We start from the raw sequence: 12,742 nt of genomic DNA, 5'->3' as shown, positions 1-12,742 counted from the left end.
CTGGGATGTTTTTGTTAATAAATAACTCCAGTGAGCCAAATTCTGCATAAACCAGCTTGTGCAGGTCTGGCTCTTAGTGGGTTACAGACCTCCGTTGGTTGAGGCCCTTGTTTTATTGCTGGTTTTATTTAGCAAACTCTTGGTCTTCTGATTCTGAGTCAGCATTCAAAAATTAATCTTATTGTGTTCTTTTCAGTACCAAAGCCCACTCGCAATAGGTGCTGAGAGAGAGTTGTAGAAGATGGTTTAAATGGTTTGGAAGGTGGGAAATTTATGTGTATTCGCTGGCCTATCTGGAGAAAGGTCAGGATGATTCCCTGGCTGGTGTCAGGGAAAGAAATGGTTCTCTGGCAAATAGGGGCCCTTATTTCTTAGTATTTGTACATATTAGCATTGTATGTTGGGGGGGGAAAAAACCCACTATATTTTATTCAGACAACTGGAGGCATGTATTTTACCTTCATTGTTTCGAGGCACAAACCAGAAAATGTCACAAGGTGGGTTCTACCCCTTACGAATGTTTTTCTCTCCCTTCCACACATCAGCTAAAACAAGCTGAGAAGCCACAGCTCTCGTAGAGATGGAAAAAAATCAGCACTGCCTCAACTCATTCTCTTTTCCTCATTTATTCGAGCAGGGTAGGCTTTTTTCTCTCTTGCCTGATTCAATTCATATATTAATTATATTTTCCTCGCAGTGGATCATGTCACACAATACTGTGAATAAAGCAGTCTTCAAAAGCAAATGCTATGTTATTCACTTGCTCCCACTTGAAAAACATGCTTTTATTCATTATGGCATCCCGAGCTGCTGTGTACCTGTGCGAAGTGCAAAGTATGTCCCACACACATTCCTCTCTTCGGCTTTCCCAGAGATCCCCCTCATCTTGTCATTTCCTAGAGTTGGGGTGAAGCACTTTTTCTTCAAAAGGAGACCTGCTCTCACAATTTTTAAAATATGCACTAAAGTTACTGACTACTCCGGAACAACAGCTACCCAAAGCATTCAGAGGGACGTTAATTTTAAACTAATCTTTAATTACTTAATGAGCTCCTAGGAAATTATTCTGTCTCCAAAGGCCAAAGAACTGGGGGAAAAAAAAATTGAGGTGTGTGAGGTGTGAGGCATAGAGCAATGTTATCCTTCTTTGTCTTTTTACATATACATAGAATGTTTATGAATCATATTCTCCTTTGAGAATAATTACCACTTGATTATGCTGCCTTAGCTTTAGTGACAATACTGCTGATGAAAATAGCTGGTGTTTACTGAACAGTTCGTATATGCCAGACATTTTAGTAACAACTTTACACAGACCATCTTATTTTATTCTTAAAACACACCTGTTACTTCATCCTCATTTTTCAGAGATCAGGTGGCTAACTCAGAGGATTCTAACCCAGGCTGTCTGGCTTTGGAGCCAGCAGGCCTAACCATCACTCAAGCTTCCTGTTTGAGGGATGTTACTTTAAGTTGTAATAGTCATTAAGAAATAGTATACGCAATTAAAATACAATACGAGGCACGCTTTTGATCACAAGCTTATCTGTTGATAGAGATCCAGGTCAGGTTGGGGCTGTTAATAGGAATCTATGACCTTGAAGAACTATGTACGCGGCAGAAAGCTAAAGGTAGGTTTAAAGCACTCACAGGAGAAATGCTTTGCAATGTGGACATTTTGCCGACAAAAAATATGTTTAGTCTGCTAGAAAATAATTATGGGTCACCTTTAAAGAGTCTAAAACACACAGACGTCAGATTATATCTGTCACAAGCTGTCAGAAATGTTTTCTGTCAACCTACAGTTGTCTAGGGATTGTTTCAAACCCACGTAATCTTACAGAGTGCTCATGTTTACATTCGGGTGTTTGAGACAGCGGCTATATGCAGGAAGATACATACTGTCTCGCAGCTTCTCTTGGTCCACGTGAGAGGTGGCTGCAGGGGGTGAAGGTCCAGAATACTTCACCTTCTTGACACGGATTCCGTGCAGCCATTTTCACATAAAAGCAATTGCCTAAGTGCTGTATTGCACTGATGACTTCCAAAACTTTTGGAGCTCCTTCTGCTCCTTCCCACTTGAGCCACTTAGGAGAAAAAAAAAAAAAAACAACCAAACCAAGCAACCCCAGAAGAGTACAGGCTTCCAGGACTTCAAAATTAATAAGTAAAGAAGTACTTAGGATGGCATAAGTGTGGGGGAAAGAAAACAAGGACATTCCTATGAGAAGATGAAAGTCAAACCCTGGGGCGCCTGGGTGGCTCAGTTGGTTGGGCGACTGACTTCGGCTCAGGTCATGATCCTGGAGTCCCGGGATCGAGTCCCGCATCGGGCTCCCTGCTCGGCAGGGAGTCTGCTTCTCCCTCTGACCCTCCCCCCTCTCATGTGCTCTCTCTCAAATAAATAAATAAAATCTTAAAAAAAAAAAAAAAAAGAAAGAAAGTCAAACCCTGAGTGTGGAAATATGGCACACAAAGGAATGTCTTAGACGGCTAATGGGTCCAAGGTTTCTCTCGGGGGTGAAGGGGACCGGGAACATCGGATGGCCAGTGACACTGCACGGCTCTGTGAATGTACTACACAGACACCGAGTTGTACACTTAAAATGGGTGGCTTTTATGGTATGCAACTTATATCTCAATAAAGCTGTTAAAAAAGAAAAAAGGAGAAAAGGAAAGTCTTGAAAACACAGAAACTGTAGAGGCAAGTGAAAATGAACTCAGAAAAGAGATGATGGCAGTTTCACATCAATAACCATGTATTCTTTTTTTTTTTTTAAGATTTTATTTATTTATTTGAGAGAGAGAGAATGAGAGAGAGAGCACATGAGAGGGCGGAGGGTCAGAGGGAGAAGCAGGGAGCCTGATGCGGGACTCGATCCCGGGACTCCAGGATCATGACCTGAGCCGAAGGCAGTCGCTTAACCAACTGAGCCACCCAGGCACCCAATAACCATGTATTCTAATACCTTCTGCAGCGTATTTCAAAGCACGCTTTTAAGGAATCAGGAAAAGATTAAATAACATTTCCCCAAAACATTCTTTTAAGAAGCTGAACCCTCGCTCCACGCTTCCATCACCCAGTGGCTCTGATGGTCCAGAGTGGCTGCTTTTTCTACTTTACATAAGGATACTCCACAGGCTAGCAGTGATGCTGCTAACTTAAACAGGCAGAACCATGAAGCATGACAAGTCTAGAATATATAAATAGGACACTATCTCAGATTTTAAATGTCTGGCATAAACGAAAGTTCCTATATTTTATACCTCTTTTTTTTTTCTTTTTCAGAACCCCTTTTTGAATAAAAGGTAGTCTGATAAAATAGTCTGATCAATCAGCAGACAGAAGGGATCTTTAACCTGAGAGATAGCTTAATTTCCAAAACTTGTCTACCCCCGTTGCTCATCTCCCAAACGACTACCAAATAGCTAATTACCCTGAAACCTCTGACTTCAGTATATTAGAAAGGAGAGGGGCAGATTGAACCTTAATTATCACATCTTACAAGATTATTACTAATTGTGATATTAAATATTGTCAGAAATTCAAAACAAATGTTCTTTCTTTTAACTCTAATCAAACTTGGTTTTCAAATTAATATAAATTTTTATATATTAACAAAAAAATTTTTTTTGGCCTGGGGCAGACTTAGTAGAGAGATAAATCTCAAGTACTTTCAACAAGCAAAGACTGAAAATACCGTCTGGGTGGGCACCAGCTTAGGTAAAACAGAATTAAGTATCCACCTCTACCTGTAAACATCCTCAATCCCCACTGATAAGAGAAGCAAATTTTAGAATGCATTTAATAACTTTAAAAGCTTAAGTGAATATCTAAGACATGGTTTCTCTATGTTTTCCCCCTCTATGACCAAATTTGACATGAATCTCAAATTTCTAATAAAGATTATAAATTAGTCATTTCATTTTCTAAGGTGTGGATGGCTTTTTTTCTTTTATCTATTTCTCACAGACTTCAGTATACAGTTCAATAAAAGATATTTACTAGTTTATTCTAACATGTTTCCGTTCTATATTATTTATCTTAGATGGCATTATGACCTAGGCTTAGTCATTCCTCATGGAATTATTGGGTATTATTAACATGTCTACACGTAGATAATGAAACTGAAGTTCAGAGAGGTCACTACAGGCCCAGAGTCCTGCAGATATTCAGACTTCTAGTGCATGGTTTTATTTATTGCACTCAATTGCATTAATATTTCATGTTCCAGAGTAGGGGCTACAGATTTTAATAATAGATTACATTTCCAAGGAGCTTATAGCGGGGGTGTGTGTGTGTGTGTAACATTTGTATGTTGCTGCTGTTGGTTTTGTTTTTACCCAGTATCCATTTATTCTCCCTTGATAACTGAATGCTGAGAACTTGCACTTAGGCCAACAGGTACAGAGGCTTCAGCCAACCAATGTCCCCTGGCTGTAGCAATTAGTTCTAGGAAGAACATGAGTGTTCCATTTAGAGCCAATTAGATGCAGTAAGGCTTGTTCCCAAAACTGCTGGGAAAAAGATCTTACTTTTTCTCTGCATCTATTTTACTACTATCTGGGGGAAACCTGGGTGAGAATGGGACCAGCCCAAAAGAAGTGAGGTTAAAAAAAAAAAAAAGAAATATGTTCAAGATGATACTTATTATTTTTTTTTTTTTTTTTTTTTTTTAAATACACACTGTGTAGTGTTTAAAATGGGCCAGGCATGGTCTTAAGCACTTTACAAATATAATCCATTTAGTCCTTTTAACAAACTTATGAGGTAGGTACTATTATAATCTTGACTTTATAATTGAGGAAACTGAGGCACAGATAAGCTAAGGAACTTGCCTAATGTCACACAACTAATAGATGAAGGAGTAGGGATTTGGATGCAAGTGATCTGGCTCATTTTTCTGCTCTTAGCTACTATGCTATGTTGAGCCCTTACATTAATGGTAAGGAAATACATATTTAACAATGGGTTCTCAAGGAAAAAAAAAAAAAGGAGAGAAGGAAAGGAAGGAAAAAAGAGAGAAAGAAAGAATACCCCTGATTTGTTGTATTTGCCAATTTCTCTATTTCAAATATTCTCGCTGTGGCGGATTTCAAGCTATTAACTTGACATTACCTGGTTTGCGACATTCCTAAACATTGGTTGGTCCAAGTCAGCTCCTTCAGGAAACCACTGGAGCTGACACCAGATCTCCCTTCCACAAGACTGCATGTTTGTGAATCTATGATGTTCCTTTTGGCTTAAGCCACTTTTGGTTGGGCTTTCTGTCTCTTGCAATATTAAGGAGTCCTAACTGACCTCAAGTTTCATGGGTAATGAAATACTTTCACGGAAACCACTCTTTGTCATATTAGACCTCCACAGTAACCTCATGAGGTGGGCAAATCCCTCGTCAGTTGCCCCATCTTAATCAGAAACTGAGAGTTGAGGGTCGATGAATTCGGTCTATGTCGCACTGACTACATAATTTTCCAGACCTGGTGCAAAATGAGAATGCCAGGCCCGGGTCCCTTGTTCCAAAATTATTAAGGATTTCAAGATGATGATAGCAAAGCATTAAGCTAAGTGCGGGGCCCTTCTGAGAATGGGGCCCTGAGTGACCACCCAGGGCCATGCGCCATGAAGGTGGCCTTGCGTCTGTGTCACTCGGCTGGTAGGTGGCAGAGGCGGCCTCTGAACTCAGACCTACAAGCCCCATAGCCCTCACACTCTATCACAATGTTTCCCCGCAAAACAAAGGATCTGTACATACATAGATCTCTATGTGGGCCTCGTTACTTAAGTTATCAACGATCCTAACAACATTTTGTATTGTTGACCACTTCCAAGCAATCACACAACTGACTCACTTAAAGACTCCTACGTTGTTGCAACAGCTATGTATTAGACCACAAGTATATCCAGTCTTAATTTCTTATTCACATTTTGTTTCCTTCAGGCAAAGTTAAAATAAATCTTAGCACTAATTCATTGAGCTATTTATATTGTACAATTTTTACTTCTCAGACAAAGCCAGGAAAAGAAAACAAATACTATTTCACAGATCAGATTTTTAATCTATCTGATATACTTCCCCCCCCACCCATGCGATACCACACAATTGCCTTAATTTTTAAAACTTAGGTAACTCCAAATATCCTAGGGATTTTTCTTAAAACAAAAACCAACCAAACAAAAAACTACCTTCTATTTTCCACTACAAAATTTTAGAAGTACCCCAGTTACTCTCTTCCTCATGGAAAACATGGACCTAAATACAGCTGTTTCAAGTGCAATTACTATTTTTCAAAGTGCCAAGCTCAGTCTAATGGGTTTTATTACTGAGATTCTCACATTCAAAAATCATTATAACCCATGACAATATTTGGTGATATATGATAATGGAGGAATGAAATGGGGGAAAAAATCTTTTATATAAGATAAAACGTAGAAGTTGCATTATGCAGTTTTATGTAGCATCTGGGTTCTACTACTCAATTTTTGATGATTTTAAAGAACACAGAAAACTCACCACAATGATCAGCTAGATAATGCTTCACATTTAATCTATGCAAACAACCAGCAGATAGTTTATCATGAATTACAACCTAGAAGCAGAGGCTCAATACAAACGTGGCTCTCAACATTTCTATTTACCTGTTGACTAACCCAGGCTATTTAATTTTCATTTATGTTTGAAACATTAGAAGCTGAGAAGAAAAATATTCCAGCATGGTTCCCTAGAAACATGACAAAATGCTCCAAGTAAGTAAATCAATACATTGATATGCTTTAAAGATGATTTTCTAAAGCATCTTAAAATTACAATATTTGTTAATGAGTAATGAAAATAAATGTACCACTGAACAGGGGGCTTTCTGCATTGGCACTGAAATTAGAGCACTTCGACCATATGTGATTTATCCATTACCTGCAGTTGCATTACCTGCTCAGATCTGTTGTGGGGCTGGTATTGGTACTGAGACAAGGTATTACAAGAAGAAGCAAATTTGTCCTTCTCAAATTGTTTCTTCACTCTGGCCAAACCACCAGGCACTGTGCACATTCTGGATTCCTCCATCATCTAAGACAATTTAAGAAAAAGGAAAATGCAGCTTTATATCTGTTCAAGATGGGATTTACAAGCTATTATTTTTTATAGTTGACAATTATTGATGGATGGTATATTAAAAAAATATGAACATAAGCAATTATTTCAGTAGGCCCTCACAGAAAACCTTAAAAAAAAAAACTCTCCATGTTGTTTTCTCATTTATCAGTGTTTGATATAAAGTCAGAAGGAACTTCAAAATATTGAGTTAATTCTCCTTATCTCAGATAGATTTGGATATCTGGAGATTAGACCTGTAGGATGCATTTCTCTAATAATACACAGACTAGTAGAAATTAGAATAACGGATTCAATTTTAACTCACAGTAAGGTTGTCATTAAAATCCCAAATGTCTACATAAGCAACACATTATTAAGAATATTAAAAACATTTGACTCATTCCAAAATGTATTTAAATCACTAAAGATGAATAAAATAAGCCTCTCTTAAGCAAAAATGTCAATATCAGTAATAATAACAACTACTTAATACTCATGCTAAATGATTTCTATGTGTTTACATATATCTTGTCATTTGATATTTCTCCATATTCTGTGAGATATGGGCATTTATTCTCATTTTAAAATGGGGAAATTGAGGTTTGGGTAAGTAAGGCAGTTTGTTAAGTTCTCAGAGCTGGGGTATGAGTAAGAAGCTGGTATTTGAACCCATATCTGTTTTAATGACTGCAGTCTGTCTTAATCACTAGTACTAAAGGACAGGCAGAAAAACAACTACTCTGGGGTTGGCATAGCCCAGGACTTAGCTTAGAAGGTTTAGGGTTAGAAGGATTCTAGGCTATTGTTGGCATTTTGCAGAACAGAAAGCCTAATTCAGTAGGCATCATTTGGAGCAACTTGAAAAACACTGAGGAGCCTTGTCAGATCTTATGCCCCTGTGGGAAGTGCAGTAACTTAAGGGCTTTGGTTTTGATGATTCAACAGACTCCCCAGCCCAGCAGGCACTCAAGCCCAGATGGGATGACAACTCTCAAGCAAACAGGCCCCATGCCAACCAGCCCTCCTCCAGGAAGCTTCTAGGACTGCTTAAGACTGGGAAGAGATTCAGCAACTCTTCAAATCACAGGAGGTCTCCTGAGGTCTGGCCCAGTCCTGATATAACCCTGAAGCCTAGAGACCTGGAAGAAACTGGATGCCCATGAGCTGAAGTTCCCCTAACATGGACTGTGGACTCCGGGAATCCTGAAATCATGACCCAATATGTAGTTTCTCAAGCAGATCCTAAAAATACAATTATAATCTTGGGGTTTCCCACAATATTGGAGAATGAATTAATAATCGGGATTATGTGTTTTACTAGCAAATTCATGTGGTTGCTTTATCAGATTCATAACCTTTCCCCAGTTCCATGCACTGTCTGATATCTAAGAATATGTATATTTGCTGCATGGGAAGAAGGGGTAAGAATGTATACTTATATGTTTTAGATATATATATTCTACCAAATTCCGCAGCAAACTTCAAATGTAAATCCTGGTCAGTTACTGCCGTTTGATACATGTTAAAGTCATGAGAAAGTGTGGCATCTATTTTGAAATTTAAGGTAAAAAAGGGAAAGGCTGAAATAAGGCCACAATATTTCTTATACCCCTCCCTGACATTTAATGTACATAAGTGGCCTTCCTTGGATTGATCAAACATAGATAATATATGAGTATTAAATCATGGAAATTAAGGCAATTATTGTTAAGAAGAAGCCTACTCTTTCCAACAACTATAAACAATGTCCAAATCATGCGCAAATTAATCTAGTAAGCCTCAATAATTATGCTAATGACTGAATACTTTCCTAGTAAGTGCATTTTCACAAAGATATCGTTTCCTATACTGAACATGTTGCCTCTCATCTACCAAATGTTATAAAAAAACCAAATATACCCATTCCTTTCCTTCAGCATTGCGCTTTGGAATCAGACCATATTACATGTGTAAAAATACATATAGTTAATGAATCTTGTCAGTAGTCCTACTGTTACTGCTGCTCACCCACCTAAGTGAGGAAGTCCTTTGAATTGTAGTTTAGTGGGGGTGATATGGTTTCTTTCTTCAGCTCAGCTTGTACATGAAGGTTTATATATGTGGTATTGCTCAAGGAGCAGTCTGTGGGCATGAGCTGGAGTGATGTTTCCTTGCTCCGATGGAGACCATGCCTGGGACTTTGCCTTGTTTAGCCCCGTATGCTATGAGGTCAACTAATCTGTGCTATTGTAAATGACCACCTAACAGGTTGCTTTGTGTTAAACATTTTTATGTTTAACCTTATTCATTGTTCCTTATTCTTGGACTCAGAAGTAAGATTTGGAATCTAACGGGTATGCCCATAATAATTAAGTCATTTTATTAACAAGTTAACATAGAACCTACTTAATATTGAGTTGTTTTAATAATAAGGTAATTTAACTACCTAACACTTAGCCAGGTTAATATATTACACAATTATCTATTTTCTTTACGAAGAACTGTCCTTGGGTCCTTGCACATAGTAGAAATAACATAATTTGGGGAGTTGGACAAATACTGATTCTAATCCCAGTTCTGACACTTAAAACCTTGGAATAGAGTTCAGGTTTTATTTCTTATAAACTGGGAATAACAATATATTTTCCCTATATTTCTTGCGTTAAAAAAGATAAAGGAAATAAAATTGCACAGCACAGAATCTGGCATTTTAATTCATTGCTTAACAAATGTTACCTCCCCCTTCTCTTCTAGGACTCTCCTGCAGACCACCGCCTTTCCACGGCCATGACTTTTATTTAGGTTCAACCAAATGCCATCCGGCTGAGGCCAGGACCAGGCGAAACTGATCTCAATGTGACTGAAATATAATGGATTCAGTTTGGGGCCGAATCAGAGACCTCCAGATTTTGCGCATCAAATACTTGGGTTCTTTGTGTAGACAGAAAGGTTGCTAAAGGCAGTTTCCATGATTTTGTAAGTGAACAGACATTTGATGCATCTCACCAGATAAGGCAGTAAGGCAGTTATTTTGTTTTTCTTTAGCTATTTATCAGGATTTATCTGAGATAATATTTGTGCTCTTTCTCCCCCTTCCCCCCTGCCCCCGCACAATATTAATTTAGGGCCAAACCAAATAATAGGGCATTTGTTGGGCCACAGATTCTTTCTTATATGAGAGGCAGCTGAATTCAGTTAAAAGAGCACAGGAGTCCAGAGACCAGGAATTTAGTCTGGTTTGTCACTAATGCATGATCTCCCATAAATCACTTCCCCTCAGTTTGTTTTGCCTGTAAATGGGCAGAGAAGAGAAGGATTATTAAATTCTTTATGTGTAGGCTACCTTCATAATAGCATTAACGTTGTTTTGTTTTTGTATTAAATAATGGGATAATTAAGTTTTCTTAGTGCTTAAATATTCTCTTTTTAGCACATTATACATACCAATTTGTCTTATTGTGTATTCTCCTCGTGTCTGTAAAGATAAAAGTCTTCCTAAATTAAAAAAAAAAATTGTTTACTAAATAACCCGTCTCTCACTCAATGCTTTCAAAATCCGTTTGTTTCCCCAAGAATCTTTTTTCCAATTTCGAACACTGATTTGTAGTGACGTTCCTTAATGATCCAGCAGGGGGTGCTATCTAAGAAGACTGGCAGGAGGCCCTGGAGTGATACTATTTATTTTGGAAGAGCTGGAGCTGCTTCTGTGATTTCTGTACATTCATTCAAAATCCATGCTGCATCTAAAATGGATTTTAATGACTATGTAAAAACTTAAATGTCATTTGGAATTACAATATTGTTAATGAGTTTGGCACAGTCAGCCTTGTCTCTAAATAATTTGTGAAGAAGAATGTTAAGAGTTAGCTATTTTAGAACACCACCCTTCTTGGCTATTCTTTCTCTTTCTCTTTTGGTTAAATGAACAACTTTGCTAATTTGGAGATTATAATTATAAAAGAGTATCCTTATATTCCATTAAACTATAAAGCTGCTACTAATAAAATGACTCATCAAACCCTGTGGATTGAAGGCCACAGATGATGGAACCCAACAAATTCTTTTGAATATGACTTTATTATGCTTTGGCTCCAAAAATTGGTGGTCCTACTGAATCCTGCTGTTTCCTATAATCATAATTGGTTTAGCAGAGTGCCTACATTGCTAATCTCCCTCATTTCTATGTTGATTAAGCTATTCCTAATGGATTTAGAGTGTACAGAGAAATGAGAAAAGCAAAAAAAAAAAAAAAAAAAGATACTTCCAGTGAATTTAAATGAACTAGACATGAGACCGAGGAGGGTGGCATGCAGACCCACATTATTAAAATCTGAAATTAATTCCCAACCTTCCTGAGGAGAATAGCCATAGGTTAAATGATAATGATGGCAATAATAACACATTTATACCCTGCCTTATGGCTTCCACGTAAATTACCTCTTTGACTTCTCTCTAAGATCCTCTGTGGTAGATGGCTACTCCCATTTTACAGTTAAGGAAACTGAAGCTCAGAGCGGGGTTAAGATAGTAGCCCAAATTCACACAGCAAGTAAGCTCTGACTTTGATTCACACTATGTCTGTGCTTTCTCCACTTTATCCCACTGCCCAGTGGTATTCCTGTATCGCGATGGAAGGAGGGTATGTGAAGGGCAGACCAAAAGCCCACTGCCCCGTGCAGAACCGCCGGGGGCAGCTTACATTGGCGGAGAAGCTGCGGCAGTCACCCCTGGAGACAGCTGCCTGGTACCTCTCCATCCGCTCCTTCAAGGACACCACTTCCTGGAGGTCGGACACGCCCTCGCTCTGGGCACCACCGTCTTCTGCAAATCCACTCGCAGGCTTATCAGGGCCAACAGTCACTGAAAACAAACGTAGCATGCTCAGATACGTGTTTCAGGCTTTGAAGAGCAAATAGCATCACTTTATGAACAGTAAAGGCATTTTAAATACCTGCTCTCATAAAACAGACTGCAACATTTCACAGTGCTGTGTTTTCAATGTCCCACAGTCACCCTCTTCTCTTCAAGCTTTCAAGCAAAGCTACAAAATGCCCATACAGGAGCATATGCTTATGCGCATGTCAGACAAAAACATTGTCTCCACTCCTACTCCTGTGATTATTCTGATGAAAAATAGTTATTAAGAGCTTCATAATGTTAATAATGAACATTCCTGAGGCACCGTCTGTTGAATTTAGGCTAAATGCTGTAAGAGCATGATCTCATTTGCTTCCCTAACAACCTCATGAGGTAGGTGCTATTCTTTTCTGAAATTTATAGATAAGAACATAGAGAGTCACAGTGGTTAGAAACCTTGCCCATGACCACACAATTAATTAGAGGCAGATTTGATGGGTGGACTAAAACTTTAGCAAGCCTAAAAATTGCTCTTTGCTTCTCTCTCCACCCCTTAACACTCGAGGAGAGAGATCTAGCTAAAATCAGCCCTTGCCCTGAGAATTAGACTGTGGGTTTATTTCTTTTATTCACAGAGACATGTGTTACATGAGAGAGAAATAATAGCACCGTTAGAAAAAGCTTTGTCAGTCACCCATTTCAGATGGTCTGTTATTTTCCCATTTAAGCCATCTACCTGACAAAAATACAGGGTAACAGGAATTACATGCTTGGAAACAGAGCAAAAGACTGACTGCATGATCACAGAATAA

The 12,742-nt window shown here is 38.5% G+C and overlaps 1 protein-coding gene across 1 annotated transcript in view; it reads right to left on the bottom strand.

The window, feature by feature from the left end:
* Nucleotides 1–11,940, bottom strand: part of XIRP2 (xin actin binding repeat containing 2) — a 41,743-nt gene extending 29,803 nt beyond the window's left edge. Inside the window, exons 1-2 of the mRNA XM_021703023.1 lie at nt 11,773–11,940; nt 6,930–7,067 (exon numbers count right to left, since the gene is read on the bottom strand). Of these exons, the coding sequence (XP_021558698.1) occupies nt 6,930–7,067; nt 11,773–11,829 (195 nt within the window). The 5' untranslated portion in view covers nt 11,830–11,940. The remainder of the gene's footprint in view (nt 1–6,929; nt 7,068–11,772) is intronic.
* Nucleotides 11,941–12,742: the final 802 nt, after the last annotated feature.

This window comes from Neomonachus schauinslandi, chromosome 3 (assembly GCF_002201575.2).
Source record: "Neomonachus schauinslandi chromosome 3, ASM220157v2, whole genome shotgun sequence".
Taxonomy (NCBI): domain Eukaryota; kingdom Metazoa; phylum Chordata; class Mammalia; order Carnivora; family Phocidae; genus Neomonachus; species Neomonachus schauinslandi.
This window is presented reverse-complemented; position numbering and strand designations above follow the sequence as displayed.